The 17531-nt window shown below is 42.7% G+C and overlaps 1 protein-coding gene across 1 annotated transcript in view; it reads left to right on the top strand.

Annotated features, from left to right (window-relative positions):
- Positions 1–16961, top strand: part of LOC134342656 (neurofilament medium polypeptide-like) — a 49649-nt gene extending 32688 nt beyond the window's left edge. The window contains exon 5 of the mRNA XM_063041046.1: positions 15867–16961. Within this exon, the coding sequence (XP_062897116.1) occupies positions 15867–16870 (1004 nt within the window). The 3' untranslated portion in view covers positions 16871–16961. The remainder of the gene's footprint in view (positions 1–15866) is intronic.
- Positions 16962–17531: the final 570 nt, after the last annotated feature.

Raw genomic sequence — 17531 nt, 5'->3', positions numbered from 1 at the left:
GACTTCCCACCGTAGTTAATAGGACCTTAAAAATACAAGCCTAGTAGTAGGATTTATTTATAGTGAAATAGAACTGAAAAGTAGCGAAGGTACGTTAACATTTATCAAAACTCATGTGGAGCACACTAAGAGTACTACGTAAAAAAAGATAATCCAATGACACAGGACCAGAATTGGAAAATTTGGTCCATCCAGTGGGCTCTACTATTTGATCATGGCTGATTTATTTTTCCCTCTCAGTCCTTTACCTCTGCCTTCTCCCCATAACCTTTGAAATCTTACTAATCAAGAACCTATGAAACTCTGCTTTAAATACACCCAATGACTTGGCCTCCACAGCTGAGGCAATGAATTCCAGATTCAATACTCTCTGACTAAAGAAATTCCTTTTCATCTTTGAGTGTTTTATTCTGAGTGTATGCCCTTGTCTTTGCATCTCATTGTGGACTCTTCATCCACATTAGAATGGCTGATCTTATATTATTTTTGAGAAAAAAATGATTCTCAGTAATTATCTTCTCTCAGCTTTCCCACAATTAATGAATGACTAATTCAATGAATGAAACAAGTAGTGATTCACAAATATTTTCTCTTTCAGCCTTTCAATTTGAATATCATTTTTTCATATGCTCATTCTAACTATGCTGCTTTTATATGTTTAATTAATACTTGCAGGCAATTATAATCCTTGCACAATCCTCACTCATTTATTTTGATGCAAACAATGTACCTCACTGTACATTTCGACCTATGAGCAGAATTAGGCCATTCAGTTCATCGAGTTGTCTATGCCATTCCATCATAGCTGATTTATTATCCCTCTCAACCCCTTTCTCCTGCCTTCTCCCCTTACTAATCAAGGACCTATCAACCTCCACTTCAAATAAACTCAATGATTTGGCCTCCACAGCCATCATTAATGTGAGGCACTGAATTCTACGGATTCACCACTTTCTGGCTAAAGAAATTTATCTTCATTTTTGTTCTTAAGCGATTTCCTTGTATTTTGATGCTGTGCCTTCTGGTCCTAGACTCCTCCATGATAGAAAACATCCTCTCCATGTCCACTCTAGGCTTTTCAATATTTGAAAGATTTCAATGAGATCCGCCCCCCTCCCCCATTCTTCTAAACTCCAGTGAGTACAGGCTCGGAGCCATCAAATGCTCCTCATACATTCATTCACCCTTTCATTCCCATACTTATTCTCAATCATCTCCTCTGTATCTTTTCAAATGCCAGCAGATAAGGGGCCAAAACTGCTCACAAATGTACGTGTGACAAATAAAGCTAATCCATCTTTTGTAGCAAGTTTTGTAGTTTCCTTAAAATATGTATATTACAAAATCCCAAGTCTGTTTTGGGAAAGTTCCAGCTTTTGCAGAGAAATATAATAAGGTTTACAGTATCTCAAATGTATACCCATACTGTTGCCTTAATACACCTTTGATTCAGCCATCCACTACTTCTTTGTAACCCCAAACCTTTGTAACATTCATTAGAGCATCGGAAGAAAGATAATGACAATGATAGATTGACACACATTGAAGAACCCAGATATCGCAGCTGTCTGATTCTGCCATCGCTCAGAACAGCATCACATGCCAGGTCTCCAGCATAACCTCAGGGCACCTGGGGCTGAGAACATGTTGCTTGGGAGCAACCTCTATTCATGCAGCCAACAGTGGGCAAAGGGAAACTTAATGGCATATCTGTAGAGTATGAGGAGTCAACTGTACCAGGCATCTGGAATAGGCTCTCATAAAAGATATATTTTCTAGTGAGTACATCTAAAATTGGCTGGAGAGAAGAGAGTGTCTAATTCAGACTCTTGAACATACTTCTCGTATGGTAGAAGATGGACTCTTGATCTCCCAATCTACCTCTTCCTGGCTCTTACACTCTTTTTATCTACCTGCTCTGCGTTTTCTCTGTAACTCCAACACTATATCCTGCATTCTGTTCCTCTTTTTATTATCTTCATGTAATTATGTATGGTATGATTTACTAGGATGCTGCCTGGATTGAAGAGAATATCTTATGAGGAAAGGTTAGTGAGCTAGAGCATTTTTCTTTAAAAAGCCCTAACTTACTGGTGTCCTGAAGGAAGAGAGGTGACTTGATAGAGGTGTATAAGATTATAAGACACATAGGTAGAATGGATAGCCAGCACCTTTTTCCCAGGGTAGCAATGACTAATACAAGACGGCATAATTTTGAGATGATAGGAGGGAAGTACTGGGGATGTTAGAGGTTGTTTTTTTTGCGGGGTGAGGTGGGTGTATGTAATGCATAACTAGGGGTGGTGGTAGAGGCTGATAAATTAGGGACATTTAAGAAACTCATAGGCACATGGATGTAAGAAAAATGGAGGGTAATGGGCTGTGTAGGAGGGATTGGTTAGATTGATCATAGTGTTTTAGTTTATATCGGTCAATACAATATCGTGGGCCGTATTGTTCTATGTTCCATGATTTGCCTGGATGGCACACCAACAAAACCTTCTCACTGTTTCTTGGGTGACAATAATAAATCAATGCAAAATCTTAAAATTTTTTTGTTTAAGATGGCGCCGGTAACTGGCGACTTTGTGCGTGCTCTCCCGAGCAAACTGCCCTCTCCACTATCCTATACCCGAGAAACCCTTCTAAACCTTCAATCTGCTACATCTAGCAAGATCAACAACACCCTGGCGAAGCTACTGACCCAGCTGGAAACCACCGTGCCAGAATTGCTTCTTAAACTCCAGACCACACCTGGACCCGACCAGCGAGGCCCACCATGTTCCCAGAGACCTGTGGTCTGCTACCGTGCCGGAGCGCTTGGAGACACGACCCATTCCGACCGGCACCTCTCCGGAGCAGATGACCACACAGAAGTGACGGAGAAGACCTCAAGGTGTCCCAGACGCTTCCCCGAAGCGACCACCCTAAAGCCCTGTTGGTGGCCATCCACAGCTGCCAGAAGTGAGGCCTCCACCGCCTCCACGGCTCGACTGGAGCGGAGGCCTCCGCAACCGTGACTCGGCTTACGGACTTGTTTCAGTCAGGAGCCCGGCCATCCGGGATTAAGTGTCAGCTTCGGGGCCCGACCCAATCGACAGCCTGGGCCCCTGGCAGCTGGAAGTGGCAGCGGAGCCTCCCCCGTCACTCGGCCCGACCCAGAGCTCCTGACAACGCGACCCGCCAATCAATCCCCGCGGGATGCATCCACCAACCTCAGAGCTGACAACAACACACTGCATCGATGGAAACCTGGAAAGATGCACTATTTACTGAGGAAGCGTGGGAAAAGAGCTGGGCTGCTGGTCAGATTGAAGCTGAGGGGCTTCAGGGTCCCTATGCCCACCATCGTACTAGCTAATGTGCAAGCCATAGAGAACAAGGTGGGATGATCTTAAAGGGAGACTCACCTACTGCAGGGAGATGCAGAACTGCTGTGTATTCTGTTTCACCGAGACCTGGCTCTCCCCTGCCACCCTTGACTGTGCCATCCGACCGGAGGGGTTTTCGATCCATCGGATGGACTGCACGGCGTCTTCGGGCAAGAGGAGGGGAGGTGGTGTCTGCCTACTGATCAACACTGGGCGGTGCTCGGACACAGTGGCACTGACAAGCTCCTGCAGCCTGGACCTGGAACCCCTGTCGGTGAAGTGTCGTCCCTACTATCTGCCACGGGAATTCACCTCGGTCATACTGACAGCGGTCTACATCTCCCCCCCACCCCAGGCGGACGTGGAGTGTGCTCTGAACATACTGTATGCCAAGATCAGTGAACTTGAGACCAGGTATCCGGAGGCTTTGCTCATTACAGCCGGGGAGTTTAACCAGGCAAACCCCGGAAAGGCGCTGCCAAAGTTATACCAACATGTCTCTTGCCCCACTAGAGGCCCGAATATACTTGACCACTGCTACACAGCAGTCAAGGATGCCTACCGTTCCGTCCCACGACCTCACTTCAGAAAATCAGACCATCAGGCCGTACTCCTCCTCCCGGCTTACAAACAGAAACTGAAGCAGGAGGTCACGGTGTCAAAAGTAGTGTCGCGTTGGACGGAGGAAACGGATGAGGTCTTCCGTGACTGCTTTGAATTGGTGGACTGGTTGGTATTCAAGGACTTGGCAGCTAACCTCAATGAAAATGCCTCAGCTGTCACGGACTTTATTTGGAAATGCACGGAGTACTGTGTGTCTCGCAAGACAATCCGGGTATTCCCTAACCAGAAACCTTGGATGAATTATGAGGTCAAGTCCCTTTTAAAGGCTAGAGCTGTGGCTTTTAGGTCTGGGGATACCAGTTGCTACACGGAATCCAGGCATGAACTCCGCAAAGCCATTAAGGGTGCCAAGAGGCAATATTGAGCCAAGTTGGAAGCCCAGGCTAACCAGAGGGATGCCAGTAGACTATGGCAGGGTCTAAATGAAATCACTGGGCGCAAAGAAAAGGCTGGGAATATCAATAACTGTGGCGCTTCTCTTCCTGACGAACTTAACGTATTCTACGCAAGATTCGAACAGAAGAGGAGCATCCTGCTCCCTCTGGATGAACCGGACCTGGTGGCATCAAGATTCATCGTCACCGAGGAGGACATCAGAAGGGCCTTCCTGAAGATAAATCCAAGGAAGGCGATGGGCCCAGATGGCGTCTCGGGACGGGTTCTCCAGGCCTGTGCAAGCGAGCTAGCTGAAGTGTTTGCTGACATTTTCAACTGCTCCTCGCTTCAGTCTAAGATCCCCTCGTGTTTTAAGAAGGCAATAATAATCCCAGTGCCGAAGAAGAGCAAGGTGGCATGCCTGAATGACTATCGACCTGTGGCTCTGACATCAATTGCTATGAAGTGCTTTGAGAGATTGGTTATGGCACACATCAACCACAGCCTGTTGTTGTTCGTCCATCATTGACGTTGATGAGGACCCCGACACCATTATAATGGTGTCGAGACTGGCGCGTGATTTGGATTTAAGTGAGGGAGAGTTGCGCAACGTCAGCCTCATTCTCTCTTCCCAATGCCCATCTGGATCCAGTGGCAAGACAGAGTCTAGACGGCTGGAGATGGGACTAGGCGCAGTGGATGACCAGGACGTCTTCTGTGTCTTGTCCTGCTCTACACGTTCCACGACGCTTGCAGAGACCACCTTCTTGATCGTTGGACCTTCCATTGGTCTCATCCGCTCAATCTGCCGGAGTCTGTCTTCACATGCTGAGATAGACAACTCCCTATCTCACCGAGGGTTTGAGACCCGTCGGCTACCCTCACCTGGTTTAGCCGGCTTCTCGAAGCCGTTGCCCGAGGTGTGGCCGCTGTCGCATGCAAACAGCTACAGGGAGCCACAGGTGAGAGCTGAGTGCCAGGTGGGGACCAAAGGTGGATTAACCGCCCTGAAAAGGACACGACGTGTTCCCCCACCAGAGGTGCTACCCCTCCCTGACACCCCATACACCCCAACCTACCACAGCCTCCTGGTCAACCTCGACGCTTTTCAATTCGCCTACCAGAGCAACAGGTCAACGGCAGATGCCATCTTTCTGGCCCTACATTCCTCTTTAGAACACCTGGAGAATGAAGACGCATATGTAAGGCTCCTTTTCATTGACTACAGCTCTGCCTTTAATACCATCATTCCAAATAAACTGATTCCTAAGCTCCGGAACCTGGGCCTTAGCACTCAGATCTGCAGCTGGATCTTCAACTTCCTCATAGACAGGACCCAGGCTGTAAAAATAGAGGACAAGCTCTCCTCTACAATCACTCTGAGCACCAGTGCCCCACAAGGCTGTGTACTCAGCCCCCTGCTGTACTCACTTTACACCTATGATTGTGTAGCCAAGTTTCCATCAAGCTCAATATATAAGTTTGCTGATGACACCACAATTGTAGGCTGTATCTCCGGTAATGATGAGTTTGAGTACAGAGAGGAAATTAAGAACCTGGTGGCATGGTGCGAAGACAATAACCTATCCCTCAACGTCAGCAAGGCGAAGGAATTGGTTGTTGACTTCAGAAGGAGTAGCGGACCACACAACCCAATTTACATCGGTGGTGTGCAAGTGGAACAGGTCAAAAGCTTTAAGTTCCTTGCGGTCAATATCACAAATGATCTGACTTGGTCCAACCAAGCAGAGTTCACTGCCAAGAAGGCCTACCGGTGCCTTTACTTCCTGAGAAAACTAAAGAAATTTGGCCTGTCCTCTAAAACCCTCACTAATTTTTATAGATGCACCGTAGAGAGCATTCTTCTAGGGTGCATCACAAAATAGTATGGGAGTTGTCCTGTCCAAGACCAAAAGAAACTGCAGAAGATCGTGAACACGGCGCAGCACATCACACAAACCAATCTTCCGTCTTTGGACTCACTTTACACTGCAAGCTGTCCGAGCAGTGCTGTCAGGATAATCAAGGACACAACCCACCAGCCAACACACTTTTCGCCCCTCTTCCCTCCGGGAGAAGGCACAGGAGCTTGAAGACTCGTACGGCCAGATTTGGGAACAGCTTCTTTCTAACTGTGATAAGACTGCTGAAGGGATCCTGACCCGGATCTGGGCTGTACCCTCCAAATATCCGGACCTGCCTCTCGGATTTTTTTGCACTACCTTACTTTCCATTTTTCTATTTTCTATTTATGAATTATAATTTAAATTTTTAATATTTACTCATTTTTAATATTTTAAATATTTAATATTTGTAATCCAGGGAGTGGGAAGCGCAGAATCAAATATCGCTGTGATGATTGTACGTTCTAGTATGAATTGTTTGGTGACAATAAAGTATAAGCATCTGCAGGTGCTCCAATAATCAAAAACAGCCATAAACAACTATAGGCACCTTGTAAGTAGAATTACAAAAAAAGAAGTCTTAAAAAAATTTGTTTCTACTTTCAAATATCTCCAATAATAGATATTCAATCTCTCCAAAGTTATTGTTTCAAAGTTTTGGTTCACTGTTATCTTTAACAGTTGACTCTGACAGCAATGCCTGTATGAAGTAGGAGTGCATTAGTCAATCCATTAGTAGGTTAACTCTAGGACACTCCACACTCAGCTGGGTAAGTGTACACAAAATTATTGGTGACTAGCAGGCTATTCTGTGAACTTTTCCAAAATGACAAGAAGACCAGAGAAATCCTATTAAAGGCATGAATACACTGTTACCAGTATCCCCACAACTTTCCTCAATGGAAACATTGCTAATACCATTACTGAAGGAACTATCAAGGAAACGTTTTTCCTCAGAAAGTAGATAGAATTTAGAATTTCATAAGTTACATGGAATGGCTCAAACAAATAGCGTAGGTGAATGTAAAGGAAAGCTAGACATACGCAAGAATTAGAAAATAATACAGGATATGTTGAAAAGAAGGAGAAGGAATTTATGGAGCATAAACAGCAGCAAAAATCAAATAGCACAAATGGCCTGTCTCTGTGCTGTAACCTCTTTGTAGTTCTGTAAAATTCACCCGCAGTTTGTTTTTATATGTAAGTTTAGTGGATAACCGTGAATAAAGATTCATTATGATGATGAAACTTATTACCATTGGCTATTTAGCTTGCTTTAACTAAAATAATTTTACTTCTTTCTTTACAAATCACAATAGCTGGAAGTACTGATAGAAAGGCACATCGAACAGTCTCTGAGGATCAACATGTTAAATCAGTGTCAAAGGATTCTTCACTTATTAATCAGGAAATTATGTCAAAAATCCTTGCAGAGAAAGCTCCTCCTACTCAACATGAAGCCTCAACATCTATGTCAATGACAAGGCAACCTTCCGTACAGCAGCAAGTTACCCCAGTTGCAAATGAAACTGCTCCTTGTCAAGAAACTGTATTAGCTCCAGGAGAGAATTTCCGTAGGGCACCATATGTTTGTCAAGGAGCCCCACCTGTTTCCTATGAACCTATGATTAGGGCACCATATGTTTGTCATGAACCAGTACCTATTCCATGTGAGCCTCTAATTAGGGCTCCATATTATCAAGAAATCATATCTGCTCCATATGACTCCTATATGAGGGCCCCATACTTTGCTCAAGAAGCTATACCTGCTCCATTAGAGCCAGTGATTTTAGCTCCGACACTTCGTCCAGAACCTGTCCCTGTCCCTGTTCCTATTCCATATGAAGCTCTGATTATGGCTCAGCCTCCTAGTCAAGGTCCTGTACCTGGACTTGCTCCATATGACTATGGGGTTAAAAGTTCACCAGTTCATCAAGAAATGATGCGTCCCACATATGAACCACCAAGATCACCTAGTCATCAAATATCTATACCTGCTGTATGTGACACCAATACATTGGCTGCTTCACCACCATCTGAACCTGTACGTCAGACTGTGTCTTCACCTCGTCAAGTAGAACCTACACCTGTTCTTTATAGTAGCAAAACCTTGGGAATGTGTCAGGCACCTGCCTCGATTACATCCTCACCTGCTCGAGTTTCATCCCCACCCACATCTCAATATGAAAGTAAACCTCCATCTGCTTACCAACCACCAATGACAGCTCAATATCAGTCTCCACCAGTTTACTCACAGCCCATACCATCTCCATTTCAACCTTACTATCAAGCAGCTCCTCAATATGCAAATATGTCTTCTGTTGTTTACCAGCCCTTATCATCTCAATATAGTGGAAGGTCTCCACCTGTTTATCAACAGACCACATCTCCTCAATATCCATTAATCAGCCAACAATCAGCACCTCTTAGATATGATTCTTGTCCTCCATCAATTGAGGATAAGTCTGGTTATCAATCAATTGCTGTTGAGACTTCATTATCTCGACAGTTTCCACCATTGTCAGCTGTTGCAACTGGTGAGATCATATCTGTTTGTGAGGATCATTCATGTGATCAATGCAAGAAGGTACCATCCATTCATCAAGTTCAGATGGCTCCTTCTGGCAATGTGACATCTTTTTGTGAACAACATTCATGTGAGCATTGTAAAGAGGCTGCACTTATGACTCAAGAAAAAATGTCTACAAGTGGTGGAATCACAGATGATGAATGTAAAACGATGCCATCATATCAATTGCTGTCATCTGGTGCAAGTGGCGATGTCTCAGCTGTTTGTAATGAACATATATGCGATCAATGCAAGAAGTTATTTTCTTGTAAGAAGTTATCTTCTGCTGCAAGTGGTGATGTCTTAGCTGTTTGTAAAGAGCATTCATATGATAAATGTAACCAGGGGTTAGCTAGTCTTCCACAATTATCCTCTGCTTCAAGTGGTGATGTCTCAGCAGTCTGTGAGGAACATTCATGTGATTTGTGTAAAAAGTCAACTCAACAAGCAACTTCTCCAAGTGGTGATATCTCAGTTGTTTGTGAAGATCATTCATGTGATCAATGTAAAACATCATCTACTGATCAACAAGTATCTTCATCTCCAAGTGACAAGGTCTCGGCTGTTTGTGAAGAACATTCATGTGATCAATGCAAACAGTCATCAACAGATCAACAAATATCCTCATCTCCAAGTGGGAAGGTCTCAGCTGTTTGTGAAGAACATTCATGTGATCAATGTAAGAAGTCAGACACTCATCAACAAGTATCCTCATCTCCAAGTGACAAGGTCTCAGCTGTTTGTGAAGAACATTCATGTGATCAATGCAAAACATCATCTACTGATCAACAAATATCCTCATCTCCAAGTGGCAAAGTTTCGGCTGTTTGTGAAGAACATTCATGTGATCAATGCAAAAAGTCATCAACAGATCAACAATCAGCCTCTGCTCCAAGTGGCAAGGTCTCGATAGTTTGTGAGGATCATTCTTGTGATCAATGTAAAAAGTCATCAACTCCTCAACAATCAGCCTCTGCTCCAAGTAGTGATGTTTCAGCTGTTTGTGAGGAGCATTCATGCGATCAATGTAAGAAGTCAGATACTCAGCAAGTATCCTCAGCTTCAGTTGGCAATGTCTCAGTTGTTTGTGAAGAACATTCATGTGATCAATGCAATAAATCAGATATTCAACCATTACCCTCTGCTGCAAGTGGCAATGTCTCACCCGCATGTGAGGAACATTCATGCGATCTATGCAAGAAGAAGTCAGTGAGCAGTCAACACTTTTCGTCTGCTCCAAGTGGTAATCTCTCACCAGTCTGTGAAGAACATTCATGCGATCAGTGCAAGAAGTCAGATACTCAACAAGTATCCTCAGCTCCAAGTGGCAAAGTCTCAGCTGTTTGTGAAGAACATTCATGTGATCAATGTAAGAAGTCAGACACTCATCAACAAAGATCCTCTGCCCCAAGTGGCAATGTCTCACCTGCTTGTGAGGAACATTCATGTGATCTATGCAAAAAGAAGTCAGTGAGCAGTCAACAGTTTTTGTCTGCTCCAAGTGGCAATCTCTCATCAATCTGTGAAGAACATTCATGTGATCAATGTAAAAAGTCATCGACTGTTCAAGGGTTATCATCTGCAGCTAGTGGTGACTTCACATCTGTTTGTGGAGAACATTCATGTGATCAGTGTAAGAAATCATCAACCTCTCAACGGGCTTCATCTGCTCCTAGTGGTGATCTTTCAGCTAGTTGTGAGGAACATTCATGTGACCTATGTAAGAAGAAGCCATCTTCCAATCAACAGTTATCATCTGCTCCAAGTGGCTGCCAAGACCCTTCATGTGATCAATGCAAGAAGAAGTCATCCACTTGTTCAACTGTCTTTACTGCTCCAAGTGGTGACGTATCAGCTAGTTGTCAAGAACATTCTTGTGATCAATGTAAGAAACCATCATCAACCTCTCAGTGGGTTTCATCTGCTCCAAGTGGTGATCTCTCACCTATTTGTGAGGAACATTCATGTGACCTATGTAAGAAGTCGTCTACCAATCAACAGTTCTTGTCTGTTCCAAGTGGTGACCTCTCAACAGGCTGCCAAGACCCTTCATGCAATCAGTGCAAGAAAAAGTCATCCACCTCTCAACAGTTTTTGTCTGTTCCAAGTAGTGACCTCTCAACTGGTTGTCAGGAACATTCATGTGATCAGTGTAGAAAAGCATCTTCATCTGGTCAAGGTTTTTCATTTGCTGCAAGTGCAAATGCCTCATCAAGTTGTCAAGACCATTCTTGTGATCAGTGTAGGAAGGTGTCCTCCACACAACCTGATTTTTCATCTGTTCCAAGTATAAATGCCTCATATAGCTGTCAGGATCCTTCTTGTGATCAGTGCAGGAAGGTGTCCTCCACTTGTCAAGATTATTCATCTGGTCGAAGTATTAATGCCTCAAGTAGTTGCCAAGACCATTCATGTGATCAATGTAGGAAGGTGTCCTCCACTTGTCAAGATTATTCATCTGCTCCGAGTACCAATGCCTCTTCTAGTTGTCAAGATCATACATGTGACTTCTGCAGGAAGGTATCTTCTACTCAAGGTTATTCATCAGCTCCAACAGGTGAAGCATCATCTGTTTGTCAAGAGCACACATGTGATCAATGCCAGAGCGAGTCATCTGCTCATCAAGACTTTAACTCAGCTGTAAGTTGCAATGCCTCTTCTAGTTTTCAGGAACACTCGTGTGATCAGTGTAAAAAGTCATCATCTACTTGTCAAGATTACTCATCTGGTCCAAGCCGCAGTGTCTCATTTGATCGTCAAGAACATTCATGTGATCAATGTAAAAAGGATGTGTCCACTAGTCAAGAATTTAAACCATGTGGAGTATGTGCAGAATGCATTTCAAAAGGCTCTAGTCAAAATTTAAGAAGTGGTCGAGACAGTCAGGTTCCCACTTTGCAGTGTTTGTATAAAGCTTCATCTTCTGCAGCTGGTCCACAGTATAGCACATCAACTGATCCATCAACAACTTTCAGTCCACAGAACAGTATATGCAAGGCTCCACCCTTTAATCAAGGAAGTCCTGTTGGAGGTAATTATGACACAGTTCCCACCAATAAGCCTATTTTCATGCATCTTTCCACAAAATGTTGCATTGTGAACTACAGTGATTCAGCAACATGTGTTGATCCTGTAACTTACCATGAATCCACAATTCACCAAGTGTCAGAAATCCATTTGAAGGATGAATCAGGAACAGTTTGTGATAAAGCAGCTCAACCTAAAGAAGAGACAGAGAGTGATGTATGTCCTCTTGAGGAGGCTGCAGAAGAAGACAACAAAGCAGAGGAAGTATCTCCCTGTCCTCTGTATGAAGAAGATACATCCTATCATAGCTCTACAGATTCTGTATGTGGGAGATCAGAAGAAGATGCACAAGAAAAAATGTGCACCAGTGAAGCAGATGCCGGTAAGCAAGATGCAAATATCTGAAGATTAAATGATTGAACAAATGTTTCTGAACATAAGAAAAAACAAGTTGATCAGTTATCAGCTTCTAATGACCAATGAACCCTAACATTGTCTAACAAAAGGGAAGGGAGATACTAGCAGTGAATCTGGATTGGAGAAATTATGATTTACTTTCAATCTGATCCAACTGATTTAAAGTTTCAAATTTGTACCTGACAGAGTCACTCACTTAAAACCACATATCTGCTTTGAATTTAAAACTTGCCTGAATGTTGCTGTGACTAATACACATTCTCCTAACATATCCTTTTGTTTCAGTTTGGGGGTTTAAGGTAACATTAAGAAAAGGGCAGAAAACAATTAAAAATATGAAATCATAGTTATAGCATCGGCCCCAATGCAGTTGTAAACCTAGGCCATCAAGAGTGTTGGTATGTTAGTGTCTCAGCTAGTCAGAATTGCCAGAAAATTAATCCAGAATCCAAACATAGATGATGCAGGAATGCTCACTGGGCTTCCAGTGGTAAAGCTGGGCATTCCCATCCACTGAACATGTCTACTGCACAACACCATCCTTTCACAAAGAATTCCCTTAATGTATGATCACTTCTCTCCGTTCTCTAATCCTGTGATTACAAAGGCCATGCCGTCAGTTTCCGCTAATCTTAAGATCGTTCTGATTGGGAGAGTGGCTTGCAATTTGTTAATGAAGTCACACTATTAAAAACTACTAGGCCTTCTCTGATCTAGGTTGGCTTTTCAGCCTGCCAGGAATTTATAATTCTGTTGACTTTGAACCCAGGACAGATCCTTTTATAAGTGCATGTTGTCCTTCTGTTCCAATTATAGCTTGTGGTACAATGTTAGGGAAATATTATATAGAACATTACAGCACAGGAATAGGCCATTCAGCCCATGATGTCTTCACCGATCATGATGCAAAATTGCCTCTGCCTGGACATGGCCCATATCCCTCTATTCCCTGCATATTTGTATCAGTCCAGCAGCCTCTTAAACATCACTGTTGTTTCTGCTTCCGCTACTTCTCCTGGCAGCCCATTCCAGGCACCTACCACTCTCTGTGTAAAGAAAAAAAACAACTTGACTTGTACACCTTCTTTAAAATTTCTCTTAAACTAGAGAAAAAAATTGCTCAAATACATGAAGTTTAAGATCTTTTGTAGAAAAGCATTGCTGAGGGAACAAAGCAGTATATTTAAATTTCCAGGGGAAACTAAATTTGGATGTACCGTAAGTTGCATGGTTACAGTTAAACTGGAAAACTAACAAATGTGAGGCATGGAATTTACTGAGTGAAGCCACAGAGAGACCATAAATTATGTTATAGTAAAGATACTTAAACACCTATGTACAGGAATGACTAAAAGCTAAATGAGATTCAGTTTCATAAGAATTGGGAACTAAGTGATGGTGATGCTTTAAAGCATTGGTCAGATCCTATCTGTCAAAGTCGAGTTTATTACCATCTGCACATCTGCATTTATGCACAGGTTCAATAAAAAAATTTACTTGCAGCAACAGTCCAGACATGACATTCACAAGAAAAACATAAATTATACAACAAAGGACACAATTAGAATTAAAAGACAATTATAGTACAAAGTGGACATAGTGTTGCTGTGCTGAGGTAGTGACTAGGGTTATGCTGGTTGGTTGAAGAAATGAATGGCTGAAAGGAAATAGGTGTTCTTGAACTTGCTGAAGTAGGACTGGAATAAAACAAGTAATTTTAGATACTGAATCTCTGGGAAACTTTGCAATTAGATGGGTACTTTGCAGATTCACCTACATGGTTCTAGATTTAAATCAAATCATTTAGCTTAATAATTTTAATGAGGATAAGTGATATGATAGAAATCATATCCTAGCATCCAAATGTCATTCAGCAATATGATTTTCTTCTTTGAAACATTTGATGGCTTTCTTGTTGGCATATTATTGGGCTAATGATCTGGAGACATGGTTTCAAATCCCAAATTTGCAATTTGAGAGTTTTAATTCAATTTCATTAAATAGCTGATACCACTAAAGTTACAGTGAAGCTGCTGGTTTGTGATTAGAAAGAAGTTGACTGGTTCATTGCAGTTACTCTGCCTGATTTGGGAGTGCTGCCTGTGAGGGTAGCTCTTAAACATTCTGAATTGTATCTGCATAATAACAGTTCATTATAAATAACCACTATAAAGAATCCTCCTGCCCTGCATCAGTGTGGCCGTAAATTGATTACATAACTGACAGTACTGGGCCAAGTGGGGTGAGAACCTGTCTTGGCAACAACACTCACATTCTTTGAAAAAATTAGAAAAAATGGAGCTCGTTTGAATTTTGCATTTTCTCTCTCACTCACTCTCTCTGCTTTCCCTCTTGCTCTCTGTCTCACTCAACACACACACACACACACACACACACAGGATTGTTTGCTTTAGAATGCTGAATGATCAGAGGAAATGAAATGCTGTTTTCTAAAGGCCTCCTGCTAAGATACAAATAACATGAGTGGGATTTGGATATTGTTAGATTCGTAGTCCTACAACATGGAAAAAGGCCATATGGCCCATTACATCCACACAGGCTAGTGGGCACTTGTCTGTATTAATTCCATTTTCCAATGGTTGGTCCACAGCCTTCTATGCTTGACAATTCAAGGACTTTCCTGGACACCTCTTAAGTGCTGCTAGTGGCTGCTTCCACAAATATCCCAGCATTCTCTGATTAGAAAAGATTCCCCTCAGAATCCCCTCTTGTTCTTTTTTCCCCATGCCCTAAATCTATAAATCAGTCTAGTTGTGATTTTTAAACACAAAGGATTTTATAGATGCTGGAAATCTTGAAATGCTGGAGAAACTCAGCAAGTCAGGCAGTATCTATGGAGGGGAATACACAATCTGTGTTTAAGGTTTAGCCCCTTCATCAGGATTAGATGGAAGGAAGGGGGCAGAAGCTAGAATAAGAAGGGGGTGGGGAGGAGTACAAACTGGCAGGTGATAGATGAGACCAGGTGAGGGAGAAGGTGGGTTGTTGGGAGAGGGGGAATGAAGTAAGAAGCTGGGAGAGATAGGTGGAAGAGATAAAAGTCGAAAGAAGAAGGAATCCTAAAGATAGGAGAAGACTGAATCATGGAAGAAAGAGAAAGAGGAGGGGAACCAAAGGGAGCTTTAATATGTTTGATACTGAGATGAGTCACACATCTACTATTTCCGTAGTCAGTTATCCATTAGCAATTCTACTTCCAGATATTTTCTTTCCCTACCCCAGCTCAGTGGCTGCTGAAACTATGTGCTGCACAATGTAACTTTAAGAAAATATATTTTAGGAAAAAGTCTATGACCTGAGGTTAAGCTGTGCTCCTTAGCACTCCATTCGATTTGCTTGGATACAAACTCCACATGTTCAAAACTCTACCATCAATATCTTGTCCCAAGCTAGGTTTCACCTCATTGATCACACAATCATTCCAGTAATCACGCTGTTGGGACACCCTCTGCAAAAACTTGCAGCTCCATCCATAAGTCGTTCTTTTGTCTTTGTTATGGTTAGTGTTGTTTATGTGAATTTTGGTTCCATTCACATGATGTTTGCTTTCCAATATAGGTATTCAGGAGTCTGAAAAGTCTGATGATGGTGATAGTTGCCCATTACATTCATCTAGTAAAGATGAGGCTTCAACACCTTCGCCCACTGGGAGAACATCAGACTCCAGTGCAGTTTGCCCTCTAGAAGAAAGTTCTTCAAAACCAGCAGCAGCTGCAGAGACTGATTCTGCAGAAGAGGATCTTATTGCATCTTGTCCAGAGGGAAAGGATGCTGACGGAAATGACAAACAATTACCCTGCCTTGTTGATAAGGGCTTTAAACTAGTATATGGTAGAATTGATAAATTGGGAACTAAAATGGATGATCTGATTGGCAGTATTAAAAATCTTGCTGATGTTATGTCCAAGGAGCAAAGTGCAGAAGGGAAACAACGCCAAGGAGCAGAACCTACCGCAGAGAGCACAAAAGCAGCATCACCAGAAGCAAAATCTCCAGAAACAACAATACCTGCATTAACATTTCCAGGAGCAACTACACCTGGGGCAAAATCCCCAGGAACAACAACACCTGCATTAACATCTCCAGGAGCAACTACACCTGGGGCAAAATCCCCAGAAGCAAAATCACCAGCAGCAAAATCCCCAGAAAGAACGACACCTGGAGTAGTATCTCCAGGACTAAGAACACCTGGGGCAAAATCCCCAGAAACAACGACACCTGGGGTAACAACACCAGGAGCAACTACACCTGGAGCAAAATCACCAGGAATAACAACACCTGGAGCAAAATCACCAGGAACATCAACACCTGGGGCAGCAACACTAGAAGCAAAATCACCAGAAGTAATGACACCCGGTGCAAAATCACCAGAAGCAACGACACCGGGGGTAATAACACCTGGAGAAACATCACCAGGAGCAATGACACCAGAAGTAGCTGCGTCAGGTACAAAGACACTGGAAGCAGCAACCCCAGATGCAAAGACACCAGAAACAACAAGTCCAGGAGCAAAAACTCCAGATCCAGAACTAGAAGTGGAAGTAGAAGTAAAAGAAGATTAAATTACAGAACCAGGACAACATTTCATCCTACCTTCTTCCAACCTTCTTCTTAAGCAAAAACTTAAGAAAAAAAGGCTGAAGACAATAAGTTACGATAGTGAAACCTGGTACTTTAAAGAAACTTGTATTAATGTGTGCAATAAAGATCTTTTTGCCAATTAGTTCTCTTTTCTTTGAAATATCCTAGATAAAGTTTTTCATTAATTACAAAGCAATATGTTTAATACCTGTTCATACCTTTACAAAATCACACATATTATGAAATTTCTCCCTTGGTCATATTTAGGATTCAAAGGGAATTTGGATACATAATTTGAGAAGGAATGACATTTAAGGATCCATTGATGAGCTTAGACAATAAAGGCTGAAAAAGAACATAAATTCTTGGGAACTCCTTTAAAAGTCCTTTTACCAGGGGCTGGGCCAAAAGAGCAAGATTAGCACGATTTACCAGGATGTTGCTTGGATTTGGATGCCTGAGTTACGAGGAGACATTGCATAGACTAGGACTATTTGCTGGAACATAGCAGATTGAGGGGCAACCTGGCAGAAATAAATAAGACCCTGAAAGTCACAGACTGCGGGTAAGTATATAGTCTTTTTTTCCCCGGAAGGAATTGCTAAAAATGGGGACATAGGTTTAAGATCAGACACCGTAAAA

Source organism: Mobula hypostoma, chromosome 1 (assembly GCF_963921235.1).
Source record: "Mobula hypostoma chromosome 1, sMobHyp1.1, whole genome shotgun sequence".
NCBI classification, from domain to species: Eukaryota; Metazoa; Chordata; class Chondrichthyes; order Myliobatiformes; family Myliobatidae; genus Mobula; species Mobula hypostoma.
Note: the sequence above shows the minus strand (reverse complement) of the source record. Positions and strands in the feature narration are given on the sequence as shown.